At 39.7% G+C, this 18,196-nt stretch overlaps 1 protein-coding gene across 2 annotated transcripts in view; it reads right to left on the bottom strand.

The window, feature by feature from the left end:
- Positions 1–11,810: 11,810 nt before the first annotated feature.
- LOC136881036 (protein obstructor-E) overlaps positions 11,811–18,196 on the bottom strand; it is a 60,828-nt gene continuing 54,442 nt past the window's right edge. The window contains exon 5 of one of the 2 annotated variants that reach the window (XM_067153642.2): positions 11,811–12,113. In XM_067153642.2, the coding sequence (XP_067009743.1) occupies positions 12,092–12,113 (22 nt within the window). In that variant the 3' untranslated portion in view covers positions 11,811–12,091. Of the gene's footprint in view, positions 12,208–18,196 lie in introns of both variants that reach the window. The other variant, XM_067153638.2, reaches the window with a different exon arrangement.

Genomic DNA, 18,196 nt, shown 5'->3' on the forward strand with positions numbered 1-18,196 from the left:
AGTAACACAGTGATTCCTTCACAGAAGTCAAGATATGTGCAATATGACATTCAGACAGAATCAAGTTTTTTGCAACGTATTTAATCAACTTTTAATACTGAAATTATCTCTTTTTGTCCTTTTCCCAATAATTTAAGGTAGGCTCTAATGTGGATTAAGCTCAATTTTTAGCCGGATTATATTCCTAACGCCACCCCTATGTGGAAGGATGTGTTCACTATTGAGTGTTTCTGTGGTGTTTGCTAGTGTGGTGTGTTGCATATACATTAAGATAATAAGACGGTCGAAAACACCCGTTTCTAGAACCAGAGGAGTTTACGTAGTTAAAATCCTCATCCCGGACGGGAATCAAACCTCGGTCCCTCTGAACCGCGGGCCAGTATGCTGACCATTCAGCCAAGGAGCCGGACTCTCTATCTCTTTCAACGCATTCACATCTCATGTCTAACCCAACAAGTTCCAAGTTCTGCTGTTCTAGTGTCAAAAATTTCAACAATTACTTAGAGAATTTATGATTTGGCATGGAAAATTGTGACACATTATTGAGAAGTACTGAGAAGTAAACATCTAGAGATATAGTGTATAATTTCATTCTAGTCTTTGACTTACCTTTTCGTTATATCTTGCGTGCGTATGTGATGATCTTCACAAGGCATAATCAACATTACTCACAACAGTGAAACAGTAATGTAAAATATGCTGTCGTGTCAGCCCCAGATTGGAGCTCAGGACTCATTCTTCCGAGGATCGAACCCATGACCGGGACGTAGGAGGAATGGTGTCGCTGAGATATACGTTAATATTATAAGGGAAATTATAAGTTAATAGTAATGACTATGTAATGGCAACAAGGCCAAGGAATCATAATTATAATGCTGATATAAGTAAATTAAGAATCATACAAGATTTAAGAGTTGAAGGCACACCAAAAGCTGTGAGCCACAAGTTGTGTAATTAAAAGTAAGGCTTGGTCGAAGTAGGTGAATCATAAGCTGCACCCTGCTAAAGGTGCGTAGTATATCTTCAGAAAAGGTGGGTAGCGAGTGAACGGAAGAGGCAATTCCGTTTTCGTGTGTCTTAGGACATTCTCCATAGGATGGAAACTTCGATGGCCTTCTCGAGGGGAGGTGAAAGTTAGTGAAGGTATAAAACAGGGGTACACACCCTGATCGAGGCTTTTTGGAACAAGTCAACTAGAAGTGCGGGCGGAAGCCCTGTCAGTCAGGTCTCCGATAATAATAATAATAAGGTCCAAGTGTGGACTTAAAGTATTCACTTCAATACTTCGACCACGCCAAGTCTTCTATGTCAGCGTCATTTGAAGTTAGGAAGGAGATTGTAAATACTGTATATAATTATACATACTCATCAGTCTGCTATTAAAGGAAGGTTTTGGGAAATAGAGGACTTCGTCTCTTCACACGTAGCAAATCTCCCAGGCCCATTGAACAATCCCTCATTACCGCTCGGAGGAAGTCAATCTGATTATTTATCATTCTCGTCGTGGCAAAGCCTGTGTCACGACAGGAAAAACTAAACTGGTGTGCAGCTGCGGGGTACTGGGTTCGATTCCGCCTCAGTGAAGAGACAGATTTTTTAAGAGCCACGCAGAAGAGGCTAGCTCAAGCAAGAAGATTCGCAGATCCGGTCCAGAGCAGCAGACGAGAGGCCTACCGTTCCAGCCTACGCAGAAGGAAGCGGACATCAGGACAGGAGAGCAGCAGGAGGCACCTGGAGGAGCTCAACGCCGAGACACCGAGAGAAGACAGCAGATATTCGGGCAGTGGTAAGTACCCACAAGTGTTGTAAATATGGCAGATTCCAATGTACCCAATGATGTGCCAGATAATGTTTCTGACTATGATAGTGCTGGGGATGCACAGGATGGACATTTATACGTGTCAGTTACTGAGGGATATCGGTTAATAGGTCATGAATTTAGTGGTGCCAAACCAGAGCAATTGCGTGAGTTTATTGCTAATGTGGATGCCGCACAGAGTATGATCAAGGATAGGGACCAACCGTTATTCTTTAAATATATTTTGACAAAGATTACGGGTTCTGCTCGCGAAAAGTTATTATCTAGATGTGACATAATCAACTGGGAAAGAGCTAAGGAAGCTCTTTGGGAATATTATGGAAAACGGGGCACTTTTGACTTGTATTTGTGTCAATTGTTCCAAAAAAGCCAGGGACCGAAAGAAACCGTGGCCGAGTGGGCCCATAGAATTGAAGAAATGGCGTTGATGTTTCGAAACGCTATCCTGGAGAATGAACCAATAGAATATCGTACAGGGCAGCGCAGAATGCTAGTGAAAATCGCGATAGCGGCTTTCACTCAGGGGATTCATACAGCGCGAATACAGGGTAAGCTACAGGATCGTAGCCCTCAAACTTTTGAGGCGGCTGTAGCTATTGCTAGACAAGAAGAAGCCATGATTAATTCCCAGAAGGAGAGAGAGGCACTCCTCAGGAATAGTACGGCTTCTAGAAAAGAAGGCGCGCACACCCAGCCGGTAAGCTACACGAAGGGTCGGTGGCAAGGCAAGGCCACGCAAGGGGCGCAAAAACCTAGTAAATCTCCCCATTATAACAAGGTGCTGCTAATATGCTTTAATTGTAATAAGGAGGGACATATAGCTAGAGATTGTAAGCAGAAGAATCAGAGTTCTAAGACAAAGGAATCCCTTACTCCTCGAAGAAACGCCGCAGGAGAGATAAAATGTAATTATTGCGGAAAGCCAGGCCATTGGGCACGGCAGTGTAGAAAGAAATTAGCTAACCAAAACAGAAATAGAGAGACCGGTAAGACCGGTAACGAGGTGAACATAGTGCGCACCTCTGGTTACCAACAGAGCGCGAATAAGGTGGGACCGAAATGCTTTAAGTGTAATGAAAGAGGGCACAAAAAGGCAGAGTGCCCACGTAGAAATTCGAAGCCGGAATTCAGGCGTTGTTACGCTTGCGGCAAGGTTGGCCACCTACAGTGGCAGTGTCGAACCAGATGCGATAGCGAGCCCAAAGGTAGAACAGAGTTCTTGCCTAGAAGACAGACTAGGAATGTTCAGAGTTGTAACGGTAATAATAATAATTCCCGTGATAGAACACGCGAAAAGACGCGATGTAGAATTTGTAGGCGATGGTCGCATTCAGCTAAAGAATGCTGGTTTAAAACCGAGAGAGAGGCTTTAAACTAGATAAGGGAGACAAGTCAGGGACGCTTGAGATCTCCCATAAGACCATCAGTCCCAGTAAGGTCGGACAGCATGAAGAGGGTACCGTATTAATAACGGTAACCGGGCGTAAGGATGCCTTAAGATTTTTAATCGACACAGGAAGTGATGTCTCTCTTATTAAGGAAGGTAGTGTTCCTTACGGTGCTTGGGTTAACCGCAAGGAAATTCTGAAGTTAAGAGGCATAACGAAAGGTTCGAAGCAAACCAAAGGAAAAGTTCGAATTCCCGTTGGTGGTAGATGTCCAGACTTCCATGTAGTGGACAACGACTTTAATTTGAAACAAGACGGTATAATTGGAAAGGACGTGTTAAGAGACAGCGTCTTAAATTATAAGGAAGGCTATGCTGTGATAGCAGGAAAAAGATACCCACTAGGGGCGAAAGAGGATATGTGGGTGGTGCTCGAACCAAGAGTGGAGAAAATCGTAGCCATAGAAGTAGACAAACCGTCAGCCGAAGGCTTGATAGAGCGGCAGGAAGTAAAGCCAGGTGTATACCTAGCTGAGTGTTTAACGAAAGCCAAGGATTATGTCGCACTCGTTAGTATGTTGAACACTACTGACAGGGAGTGGCGATTAAAAAGCCCAGTAGTTAAGTTACTGGATGTAGAAAGCGAAAATACAGCGGAGGTACACAAGGTTGAAGAAACCATAGCTGTAAAGGGCAATAGTCAGGCCAAGAGGCCGATCGCGCAGAGGGATGATAATAATAATCATAATCAGGAAGGTAAATCTCGAACGCAGCGAATACGGGAGCTGCTTAGAGTAGATCACTTAGCTCCCCAAGACAGGGAGAAAATTTACGCTATCTGCACGGCTTATCAGGATATTTTTCACTTAGAAGGGGATAAATTAACGCATACGAATATACTTCAACATGCTATCCCCACACGCGTAGATCAACCTCCAATTCATGTGAGGCAATATAGGTTACCTGAGGCTCAGAAAGAAGAGATAGGTCGTCAGATAAATCAGATGTTACAGGATGATATTATTACTCCTTCGACTTCCCCATGGTCTAGTCCCATCCTTTTAGTCCCAAAGAAATTAGATGCTTCTGGTAAGCAGAAGTGGAGGGTCGTAGTGGACTACAGACTTTTGAACGACGTCACCATAGGAACTACGTATCCTATTCCATTAATTTCTGAAATATTAGATGCCCTAGGAAAAGCGAAGTATTTTTCCACTATGGATCTGGCCAGTGGATACCATCAGGTATTGCTGAAGCCTGAGGACAGAGAAAAGACAGCATTTTCTGCCTTAGGGAGGCACTATGAATACAAGAGATTAGCTATGGGACTTCGAGACGCGCCAGCAACTTTTACGCGTTTGATGAAAACAGCACTAGCAGGCTTAGAAGGCATTAAATGTTTGGCGTATATGGATGATTTGATTGTGTATGCTAGCTCTGTAGAGGACCACAATCAGAGATTACGTGATGTTTTTCAGAGATTGAGAGAGGTAAATCTCAAATTAGGTCCAGATAAATGCGAATTTCTAAGAACGGAGGTAGCTTTCTTAGGACACGTGATTACTAAGGACGGTGTTCAACCTGATGATCGGAAGGTTCAAGCAGTAAGAGAATATCCGCAGCCCACCACTACGAAACAGCTGAAAGGATTTCTAGGCTTGTCAGGCTATTATCGTAGGTTTATTCCGAACTATAGTAAGATAGCGAAACCACTGTACGAGCCACTTAAGAAGGAAGTACCGTACGAATGGACGGATAAGCAAGAGCAGGCATTCCAGATCTTAAAGAAAAAGTTAACAGAGAAACCGATATTGCAGTACCCAGACTTTGAGAAACCTTTCATATTGACCACAGACGCTAGTAATGAGGCCTTAGGAGCAGTGCTGTCACAAGGACAGATAGGTAAGGATTTGCCGATAGCTTACGCTAGCAGGACTTTAAATAAGGCCGAAAGAAATTATTCTGTGACAGAGAAAGAATTACTAGCAATTGTTTGGAGTGTGAAGTATTTTAGGCCGTATTTGTTCGGCAGGCATTTTACGGTAGTAACAGATCATAAGCCTTTGAAATGGGTATTTAATGTCCAAGACCCATCTTCTAGATTAATTAAATTCCGATTGAAATTAGCAGAGTACGACTTTGAGATAGTGTACAAGGAAGGCAAACGTAACTGCAACGCAGATGCCTTAAGTAGAATTCCAGTTAGAAACGAAGAGCCTGATCAAAAAGTGCGAGTAGTTAAATCTAGTGATAATAACCAAGAGACTAGTAATGAGGAGTGTGAGGCTAATGACAACTTAGGAGGACCTGTTAGCTCAGATAAAATTGTGCAACCACGGAGACTCAGCTCTGAATCCGAGGACGCCACGGCAGAGGTGACAGAGCCTGAGAGTGGAAGCGAAGAAGGTAGTAGTGATAGTGAGGATGTAACCGAAGAGGCTAGGAACACTAGCCCGGAGCTAACAGAACAAGATAAATTAGAGATTATTAAGGAATGTCATGAGTCATTAGTATCAGGCCATCAGGGCATATCCAGAACGTATGCCCGGATAAAAGACCATTATCAATGGGAAGGGATGCAAAAGGATGTAGAAAGGTATATACGCTCATGCCCATCATGTCAAAAGAATAAGATTACCGGGCCTGAAGTAAGAGCAAAAATGGAGATCACAGATACTCCGAAAGCAGTCTTTGAGAAAATAGCACTAGATGTGGTAGGACCTTTAAATGTAACGGAAGCAGGAAACAGGTACATACTCACCTGTCAAGACCAGCTGTCTAAGTATTTAATTGCGAGTGCTATGCCGGACCAAAGTGCAGAAACCATAGCACGAACTCTGATTAATAGAGTAATTAGTATATTCGGTATACCAAATATTATACTGACAGATCAAGGTGCAAATTTTATGTCAGATGTTTTTAAGAAGTTATGTAGAATATTGCGAATCAAGAAGGTCCATACAGCGGCATTTCGACCGCAATCTAACGGTAGTTTGGAACGCTCTCATAGGGTGCTCTCAGAATATTTAAGACATTATGTATGCAGTTCACAAGATGACTGGGATAGTTATCTTCCTATGGCAATGTTTGTGTATAATACGACCAAGCACACTAGCACAGGTTATACACCATTTGAGTTAATATTTGGGCGAAAGGCAAATATCCCTGGTGTTCTTCAAAGGAAACCAGAGCCAAATTATAATGAATGCCAGAATGTCTTGGAGCAGTTAACCAGACAACTGCAAGAGAGCCATGAAATAGCTAGAAAGACGTTAATTAAAACCAAAGAACGAGATAAGGAATACTATGATAAGGCTAAGAATGAAGTTTCATTCAAAGTAGGAGATCTCGTGTTGTTACGTAACGATGCCCTACGAAGGGGACGTTCAAAGAAACTTTCTCCACCGTATCAAGGTCCTTATAAAATTACTAAGGTATCGGGAGTGAATTGCACGTTACAGGTAAACAAGCGTGGTAGACAAATTATCGTGCACCAGAATAGATTAAAAATGTACATTAATTAGAGAAGAATGTAAGGTAATGGTTCCTATTTAGGTCGCAGTGAGTTACACTTCCCTCACTCCAACGGCATTGTGGATTATCGTGTACCGCTGATAGAGTTAGTTGAAATACTCTGTCAGGTCGCGTCGAAATCAGGAAAGTACTAGAAAGTTTAACCTATGTAAGAGAGGAACCTAGGAATTTTGGTACGGGAGTACCATTGTGAGTACGTCCTAAGTACCCGTCAGAAAGACTACAGGTGACGAGACTGTATGTCCAGATATCAACTCGTCAAAAATGAACCGCAGGGTTCAAACTGAATATGGAGAGAATTCGAGTTCATAATGAGGATTAAAATTATCTACACTTGCTATATGCACGTTCTGAAAAGCCTTCACTTACTGTCACTAGAAATTAAATGAGTAAATTAGGTAGCGTCGTATGTAAAATAAATGAGATCTGCTTGTAATTATTAAAATCAGAAAGGGCGTGAAGCCAAGCTTAGTTCCACTGAAACGAAATTCATTCATGGTACAGAAAAATTTCACAGATAAATGTTTTACGTAATCCATATGATATCTAATTGAAGGTCGTTATCCTGAAGATAACCCCGTGTGGTGTCGGGGATTTACGCAAACAACACTCTACACTTTGGTACTCTTCTTCCCATACAGTTACACAGCCAGAATAACACCACGACTCGAACCTGTCTGTCGTAGGAGGCGACTAAAGGTTCCACTTAGGGAATGACCTTGTATTTAGTCCTTTATGCACGAATACGGGCGTCCTGAGTGAGGCATGGAACCCAGTGAGGCGGGTCCTGCCTGGGAAATATCACCATTAGGCCGGTGATTTTCCACAACAGTGTGATTCTCGTGGGAACAGAATCCACTGAAGGGAATTTTCTCACTACGTTGAGAACCATCCCGTGAGATGTGACTCCAAGGATACGGAGTACAATCCCATAAAGATCACTTCGGTAGATTCATACCTGTATTTAACTTTAACTTCTGTAACCATTCCTGGAGGTAAATCCTCTGCAGTCTTTAACAGACGCTATTCAAATTCTTAATTGCCAATGATGCCTTTCATCTGTCCGTAAGGATAAGGAGGAGTAACGCAGGTACGTCAAACAAGGAGAGAATTTTTGAATGGGCTAATGATGGCTCTAAAATTTTGTTAGAGCTGCCCAAGAGTGAAGTTTTACAGAGATATCAGTTACGAAAAAGAATTCGTAGATTTATTTAAATTGCTCACGAGTATACTAGTAGACTAGTACAGAGCATAATTATGAGAAGACAAACGTTATAGTAAGACAGTCAGTCACATTAAGTGTGTATTCAGGTACAGATAAACAGTTGAGGGTAGGTTCCACAACACCTAACAGTATAGTGTGTAAGGGAGAGTGACAAGAAAGTGAAAGTCGTGTTTACCTTGCAAGGAGGTGAACGAACCAGGCAGAATGAAAGGGATGACAGACCGCACGACCTGGAGAATGCTGGTCGTCGCAGTTATGTTGCTAGGGGTGTCCATACCCACCAGTCAATTGGATTTCAAGATGAAACGGTACGAGAATACAGCCGGAGTCTATTTTGATTATCAAGGAGAGGTACAATTATACACTGTAGAATGGAAATTGGTTACTTATATTAACCTTACACGTTTGGCAGATCTATTTGTGATAGCCCGTAGAAATTTACAGAAGACTAAAACCCTCTGTATTCAGATAGAAAAGGAAGTACATATTAAGTGCGAACATGAGATAATGTTAGTAGAGCAACAATTTCAAAGGATTCAAGGGATTAAAGATTTAATTAGGAAAATTACTAGGATCGAAACACCGGAAGGCAACGGGAAACGAAGTAAGCGCGGGTTAATTAATGCAATCGGTACCATTGCGAAGACGTTATTCGGAACGATGGATGAAAGCGACGCTATGTATTACGAGGGCAAGATTAAGGAACTAGAACAGGAACAATTGTCCATGATACAAGTAGCAAAAAGTCAAATGTTAGTTGTAAAGTCAACTTTGCAATCTGTCAATAATACCCTGTATGACATCACAGCAAATGAACTCAAGCTAAGTGAAAACTTTGAGCAACTTAAGAGTTACATTCAGAATGAAACAACGGGTATAAATGAGGCTTTTAGACAATCAGAAATGCAAATATCATTAAATAAACACTTAATTGAATTGCAAGGATTTCTGATGCAATTGCACGAGCATTATCAGATCTTATTAGATAGTATTGTAAGTTCTCAGACAGGCACGGTGAGTGTCCAAGTGTTAAGCCCCGATGATCTAGTAAGGGCATATAAGAAGGCCCAAAGAGATTTCCCTAAGGGTTATGATCTGCCATATGATTTGCAAGTCACTTATGGGTACTTGATTCTAAAAATATCATCAGTGAGTGTATATATAACTCGAGATACCTTGGTGTATATTTTACGCACCCCTCTTACTAACAAAATAAAGTACAATTTGTACCATTGTATACCTTTCCCCTCTCCCATGAAGAGTAATCCAAACCATTTTGTGTATATATCTAATGAAAAACAGTATGTATTAGTTGATCAAGAAAGACAGACATATGTAGAATTAAGTGATGAACAAGTGAAACAATGCAAGTGGACTGACAATGGACAGAGATTATGCAAGGCAATTTTTCCTATTAATAATGTAATGTCAAAGGGTAGTTGTATTGTCAAGTTGTTAACTGGTGTTAGCTTTATTCCAGAAGACTGCAAGAAAAGTGTGATGTCGATTTATGAACTCTTATGGATACCTATTGATGATAACATGTATATTTTTGTATCGCCTCATGAAACTAAGGTCACCAGTGTTTGTCAGGATATTACCAGTGATATAAGTTTAAATGGTGTGGGAATAATACAATTCACAGACTTGTGTACAGTTTACAGTCCCACAAGTAAAATTCAGAGTGCAGGTTCAGTGAATACGACAACAAGGAAAGACTTAGTGCCAGAAGTAATGTTAATATATGATTGTTGTGAACAATTAGACAGTGAGATCAAATTAGAGGATGTACCAGAATTAAATAGGGTTACAGTAGGAAGCTTACTGAATCATATAAGCGACCTAAGGTTAGCCAGTCATAAGACTGAAGATGTAGAAGCACTGGTAATGCAGAAAGAAAAGGAATTTAAAATGCAAATGACCCAACAGTATACAAGTGTATATCAAATTATAACTGGTATTATTTTGTTTGCAGTACTTATAATAGTCTGTTGCTGTCGTTGTTACTGTTGTGGTTGCTGTAGAAGGTGTAGACCTTTAAGTAAATGCATAGAAGATAGTAGAGAGCGCTGTCCCAACTTATGTATTTTTCAGAATGTGATCGCTAATGACCACAGAGCTAAGGTCTCTGATGAGGACATTACTGTCCATTTTCAGCATCCTCGACTGGCTGAAAGGGCCCTCAGCCACTCAGGATCGCTGTCGGGATTAGAGTTACACGAACGCCCTACTACAGGTAGAGCAAGTATCAGAGATAACTTGGCACAGCGCACCCACGAACAAGAGCATGGAGACTCTAACAGGATGTAAGAGTAAGAGTAAAAAATGAATGCAGAGGTATTGCATTCATTTTTCCCCAAAGGGGGGAGGTGTCGTGTCAGCCCCAGATTGGAGCTCAGGACTCATTCTTCCGAGGATCGAACCCATGACCGGGACGTAGGAGGAATGGTGTCGCTGAGATATACGTTAATATTATAAGGGAAATTATAAGTTAATAGTAATGACTATGTAATGGCAACAAGGCCAAGGAATCATAATTATAATGCTGATATAAGTAAATTAAGAATCATACAAGATTTAAGAGTTGAAGGCACACCAAAAGCTGTGAGCCACAAGTTGTGTAATTAAAAGTAAGGCTTGGTCGAAGTAGGTGAATCATAAGCTGCACCCTGCTAAAGGTGCGTAGTATATCTTCAGAAAAGGTGGGTAGCGAGTGAACGGAAGAGGCAATTCCGTTTTCGTGTGTCTTAGGACATTCTCCATAGGATGGAAACTTCGATGGCCTTCTCGAGGGGAGGTGAAAGTTAGTGAAGGTATAAAACAGGGGTACACACCCTGATCGAGGCTTTTTGGAACAAGTCAACTAGAAGTGCGGGCGGAAGCCCTGTCAGTCAGGTCTCCGATAATAATAATAATAAGGTCCAAGTGTGGACTTAAAGTATTCACTTCAATACTTCGACCACGCCAAGTCTTCTATGTCAGCGTCATTTGAAGTTAGGAAGGAGATTGTAAATACTGTATATAATTATACATACTCATCAGTCTGCTATTAAAGGAAGGTTTTGGGAAATAGAGGACTTCGTCTCTTCACACGTAGCAAATCTCCCAGGCCCATTGAACAATCCCTCATTACCGCTCGGAGGAAGTCAATCTGATTATTTATCATTCTCGTCGTGGCAAAGCCTGTGTCACGACAATGCCATTTATTCAAACATTTTTATATGTCTTCTTTGTTTAGTTACATTTATTTGAGAATATTTCAATAAACCAACTTAATTAATTTCCAACAGTTCTTTTACTCCTTTCTAAATCGATATGTCAAGTAACGATATTAATTACCTGCGTCAAAAACAGTAAAATCATTCATCAAGAGCTTAACTTTTGGTTTGACACCACAGAATCGAAATTAGTTTAACGTGGCACTCACAGGCTTACAATCAGCATCTGATGTTACATACACATTCAAAAATGTTCCTTTTTAATATTCAATGTTTATTGTACTAACTAGAGTCCGGATTTTTAGGTACTGATAGGTTAAAACGCAAATTTACTTAAGCGAACATCAATTATATACTGCCCCGTACAGCGGTTATGCTATGAGATTTGCATAGATATTAGGGGTACGGCCTATATAACTCCTTGAATGTATGTTACTCTAGCTACATTATGGTACAACGGGTTGCATGATACTTCATACAAACCAAATTACTTTGCATTCTAACCTATTGCCGCCCAAAAATCCGAGGTCTAGTAATAACGATAAAACTATGAATAGAATACCTGTGCCTTTGTTACCTTTGTATTGGGTGGGATTGGGGGTGTGCAGTTCAGACATAAATCAAGTATTACTGTACAGTAGGAAATTTATTGAGTGTATTATTTACACTGACTTTCAAAACTTTATACAAAGGTGTTGTGATAATAACTTTACAGTGATATAAAACATATAATTTAAAGCATTGCATTGGTATCTAAAATTAATTTCAACAACCTTGCTTTTATACACAAAATCTCTTAACTTAAATGTAACTTATGAATTAAATTTAGCGTCGAATGTCTCTGCGTTGAAATTTGGCGGCCGACTTGATGAAGATGGCAAGAAGTAAAAGGAATAAGTAAGAGTTCCTTATTTCTTGAGGAAGTTGGCACTGGAAAGAATAGAAAAAGGTGAAGAGTTAGAGAGAACAAGAGAAAGTGAAAGAAAAGAAGAAAGATTTTCTTCATTTCGCCACGTGCCGGTAGCTGCAATGAAAAGATTACAAAATATTAACACAAATTTATATCATTCCCGCCAGAAGGACTGATAGATGAAGGTCAGGAGAACTAAGAGAGCAAATTATTATAGAAAACACATGCCATTATCAAGAAATTGTCTTAAATTTTATTTTTAAATTTATTTTCCATGCAGGAAAATGTAAATGTTAGATATGCACCTCAATTTTGGAAGAGGGAAAAAAAGAATTACCATGCATCACAGTACTAACGGACGTCACATAGCAGACAAAATTTACAACGCGCGTTCTTAATATTCGTTAATCCACAAAATTATCCGTTATTGTAAGTTCTGTCATGCATAGAGATGTCACGTAGACGACTACAATAGTTTAATCTTCTTCTTAAGACGCCGTCTCCGAGTGGAGGTTGGCGATCCACGTAACTAGCTCTGATATTGACAGCGCAGAATGGAATGCCATTTTTGAAGTACAGCAGTGCCATTTTCGAAGGTCTTTCAGCCATGAATTTCTTCTTCTCCCAACAGATCTCTTCCCCTGTATCTTTCCTTCGATAATAAGCTGTAATAACTGATACCTCTCACCTCTCATGATATGTCCTAGATATTGCGTTTTCCTCTGTTTTATGGTGAGCAGTAGTTCTTTCTGCTTTTTCATCCGACGAAGGACCTCGGCATTTGAGATTTTCATTACCCAGGATATCCGCAAGAGACGGCGATACAGGAACATTTCGAAGGCATCAATACGTTTTTCCATTATTGGATCCTGAGTCCAGCTTTCACATCCATATAGGAGAACAGAAAATATATAGCAGCGGATCATACGAACTCGTAGTTGGAGACTGAGATCTGACCTCACAAAGAATTTCTTCATGGTAATGAATTGTTTCCTGGCCTGCTCAATTCTAGATATCATCTCCCGTTTGGAGTTACATTGCTCATCCAAGATGGTACCCAGATATTTGAGAGAAAACACTTCCTCCACTATTTTATCCTTTATTGTGAGATTTGTCCGAATTGTCTTCGTAGAGAACACCATCAGCTTCGTTTTTGAGGGGTTAGCATATAATCCAAACTCTTCACTGTGCTGAACTAAGGAGTTTATCATGAACTGAGGGGCAGGCATGTCATCAGCTATGACAACAGTATCATCTGCATATCTGATGTTGTTGATGGTTTTCCCGTTAATTTTGATCCCACCATAGTCTTGCAATGGTTTTTTAAAGATTGCCTCTGAGTAAATGTTAAACAACAGAGGTGACAGTACACAACCCTGGCGAACGCCCTTCTTGATCGAAGCAGTTGATTTTCATTTTATTCAATGCCAGTGCACAAACATGAGCGAGTAGAATATAAGACATCGATAAAGTCCAACTTATGGTGTTCTAAACTACTATTGCGGTACCACCATTTCCTATGATCTCTCGACTAATTGTACATATGGCATCTAGTTCGATTGTCGTATAACTTATGAAATATTCCTTAATTTTATGAGAATACAGGATTCCTACAAAATGATACTTGTAAATGACTCATCACCATCGGCCTTGAAATAAGAAACAAGAATAGAATTGAACTGGTGTAAATGGGAAACCAGAGATCTGCCCAACATGATGTTTCAAATAAACCGTCTCCCTATGGAACCCTAAACCTACACAACCCGAACCGCACAAACTCAATTACAGTGTACAGTAGGTTATCAAGCATTTACTATTACTACAACAGCAATGACATGATTACCAAAAATATCCCAATTCATTCAATTCAACATCGAGAAGAGTACGAGATCAGGCTTCATCATTGATTCCACATTCGTTTCGAAACTGATGAAGATCATCCATTGTTAGCCCATCTAGAGATGAATTATTCCAGAATCATGTATAACCTCAAATAAGTTGTCATTAAAAAAGCTTTCAGTGGAAATTAACTCAGAAATACTTTGTGACTGTTTGACCACTTCTCTTTAAGTAAAGAAATAGTTCACGACGTAGGTACATTCGGCCTTGAAGGGATCCATTTTAGATTGTGAGAACCCTATTACAATCATCATTAGCAGACTACATAGAACACGTTATAAATATTTCCTATGTAATCTCAATTATGTAGTTAAATTAATATATTTTCCGTGTGGTTGATTTTGTCGTAAAGGCAAGTAATTAAACCAAAACTTATATTACAATTCTGTACGTCGTTCTCTATTGCTTTCAAGCACTACTCGAGAGAGTATGCCATGGTATCCCCAAGTAGCAAGTTCCTGTATTTTATTTAGTTACATACATGTGACCAATTAAGATTTTGGCGATAGGTCTTTTCCTTGTCAATACGTCACTTAGAAACTATAGGAATTATACTGCTATTGCGATGTATTTTGTATTATATACAATACCAACAGTGGTTGAACACTAGAGAGGAGGACACTTCTTGAAATGAGTTTGATATGAAAGAATCGACTGAAATGAACATGGTGTAATTAAATGCGAATTCCCCTTTTGAGACAGTACAGGGGTTTTACCACCCTTTCACTTCATTCACATAATTCTTTCAGTCCAGGCCGCTTTGATCCTTCTTATTTTCTTGATTCGAGTGCCTTCCATGGTGAAAATTTCAGGAAAAATATTGTTTGAAGATAAGGTAAAGAATTAACGTTACAGTCCCTGCAAAGTAAAAGTCATAAGAAATGTTTTCACGTCGTATTAATAATACATGAAAATGCTAATCTGTGCAGTTTAATGTCACACTGTGGTATATGGATAGGACTGGTAAGATAGTGGCTGTGAACTTATATTATTATTATTATTATTTTATTATTATAATATAAACGATTCCCTTCTTTCACTGGTTTCGGTCAAACTGGGTTTCACGAGGTTTATTTCTTCGGTATGAGTATCATCACACAGAGTGCATATGTTGTCATTATCAGAGTGTTAATTTAGTCTCATTGTAAAGTTTTTTTTTTCAAAACTAATAGTGTGAAATATTTGTGACATCAATCAATCAATCAATCAATACTGATCTGCATTTAGGGCAGTCGCCCAGGTGGCAGATTCCCTATTTGTTGTTTTCCTAGCCTTTTCCTAAATGATTTCAAAGAAATTGGAAATTTATTGAACATCTCTCTTGGTAAGTTATTCCAATCCCTAACTCCCCTTCCTATAAATGAATATTTGCCCCAGTTTGTCCTCTTGAATTCCAAATTTATCTTCATATTGTGATCTTTCCTACTTTTATAAACGCCATTCAAACTTATTCGTCTACTAATGTCATTCCACGCCATCTCTCCGCTGACAGCCCGGAACATACCACTTAGTCGAGCAGCTCTTCTTCTTTCTCTCAATTCATCCCAACCCAAACATTCCAACATTTTTGTAACGCTACTCTTTTGTCGGAAATCGCCCAGAACAAATCGAGCTGCTTTTCTTTGGATTTTTTCCAGTTCTTGAATCAGGTAATCCTGGTGAGGGTCCCATACACTGGAACCATACTCTAGTTGGGGTCTTACCAGAGACTTATATGCCCTTTCCTTTACATCCTTACTACAACCCTTAAACACCCTCATAACCATGTGCAGAGATCTGTACCCTTTATTTACAATCCCATTTATGTGATTACCCCAATGAAGATCTTTCCTTATATTGAGACCTAGATACTTACAATGATCCCCAAAAGGAACTTTCACCCCATCAACGCAGTAATTAAAACTGAGAGGACTTTTCCTACTTGTAAAACTCACAACCTGACTTTTAACCCCGTTTATCAACATACCATTGCCTGCTGTCCATATCACAACATTTTCGAGTCACGTTGCAGTTGCTCACAATCTTGTAACTTATTTATCACTCTATAGAGAATAACATCCCCCCCCCCTACCCGCAATAACGGTCGAACATGAAATCAAATCAAATTCCAAATTAGTCATTATCAGTGCTGGCTTGCTTCCTCTTTCCTATTAGTTTCAAATCACCTGAGAGAAGTATTATTTAAGATAAGTTTAGCAGCTCATGGTACAATGGCAGTGACAACGTGTTTACCTAACGTCTGGGATTTAAAGAGTCACGTATGGTCTCTTCCCTAACTACAGTGCATCTTTACTGAGCAGGTGACCCTGGATATTTGTTTTATTGCCGTCCATTAAATTTGTAGTCATGACGCGAAGTACACATCCTGTAGAGAACAACCTGCACCTTGCGCAATGACCAACATGAATACCAAAGTTGAAGTCTTTGTGTTATAAGTCTCCAGGCATAAACTACGCATAATTATTAAGAAAGATACACTTCTCGTTCACTGAAAAATCATGGTCATTAATGGTTCTTTTCTCTGGTGTACTACGATCAAATCAGGCAATCACTATTATTGATATTGTGTTTATTTGCTCGGTTTATCGACAAAATACTCCTCGGCCTCACATGTAAAGAAGGGATTGATAGCTTGCATAAATGCAATGTCTGTGATAGTACATATAACTAATGATTTTGGATTTGAATTTGATATCAAAATTACCATCGACGAACTTGACTAGTTCGATTATGGAAATTCGCGTGGAATGACTAAACTGTGAATTTCAGATATAGTTATTTGGAGACCTTCAATAGACCACCTTGTCTCTTCAGGGCTGCTCCGTACTGACTTCTTTATCTGCTATTATTTGTATGTCATGCATAACCTAATAACTAAATTGTCATATTATAATGAGCAAGAAGAATAATCAACGTTGAGGGATGATAAGTGACTATAGATAGAGAAAAATAAAATTGGGACCCCTAAGTCGATTAAATACATCCAGTATTTTATCAGCCGTACGGAATTTTTTCGAAACTAAAATTATATCATCTCGAAACTTCTTTAATCATTAAAAATGTGTTTATATTATATTCTACATATGGAGCAGGAGTGTTGGTGAAAGTGAGGAATCCGCCCAAGGTAACTTGAACTGAGCACGCTGGCCGTGTGGTTAGTGACATGCAGCTGTGAGATTGCATTCCAGAGATAGCAGGTTCAAACCCCATCGTCAGCGGCCCTGAAGATGGTTTTCCGTGGTTTCCCATTTTCACACCAGGCAAATGCTACGGCTGTACCTTAATTAAGAACACGGCCACTAATGTCCCTTCCTAGCGTCACCGGAAACCTTCGATGTGTTAGTGCGGTGTTAAACCACCAGAAAAAATAAATAATACCCTACTATTTCATATTGGACACGCTGGTCTCAGTACTTTCCCTTTAATTGATACTATCCATCAATAGAACTTCCTGTTATGAATTAATTTCCATACTATGAACGTTGTCAAATAGAAATGATTTTGTAATTTTCTAACTAATACGAAACAACATTAATACTTCATCTTCAAGTGCCATCTCCTCTCAGAAGGTCGGCTACCATCATACAGATTATTGCTTTAGATGACGCAGCGTGTAACAGCTCAGTAGTGGAACAGTTGAACCAAGTCTTCAGATTATCAATCCTTCCTGGTCTTCTCTTTCCTTGTATCTTCCCTTGAATGACCAGCTACAATAGATTATATTTTTCTCCTCGCATCACATGACCGAGCTATTGGAGCTTCGTGATTTTGACAGTATTTAATATTCCCTTTCTCTTTCCCATTAGCCTCATCACCTCATCGCTTGTGACCTCATCTGTCCAACAGTATCCTTCTGTATGTGCATAACTCAAATGCCTCTAATCTTTCCATTTCTCTTTTCTTTATAGTCCAGGTCTCAACTCCATAGAAGAAGGTAGAGAAGACGTAACATCTCAGAAGTCTAATTTTTAGATGTAAATTAAGGTCTCTGCTACAGAATACTCTCCTCATTTTATTGAATGTATTTCTGGCTTGGCTGATCCTGGACTTTATTTCCTCAGCACAGTCAATGTTGTAGTTCACATTTGTTACTAAATACGTGTATATTGTCACTTGCTGCTCTGTCTCTCCATTGATCATCAAAATCTCTTGGTGTTGTATTCAGGATACTACCATAAAACGTGTCTTACTAACATTATGTGTT

This window comes from Anabrus simplex, chromosome 1 (genome assembly GCF_040414725.1).
Source record: "Anabrus simplex isolate iqAnaSimp1 chromosome 1, ASM4041472v1, whole genome shotgun sequence".
NCBI lineage: Eukaryota > Metazoa > Arthropoda > Insecta > Orthoptera > Tettigoniidae > Anabrus > Anabrus simplex.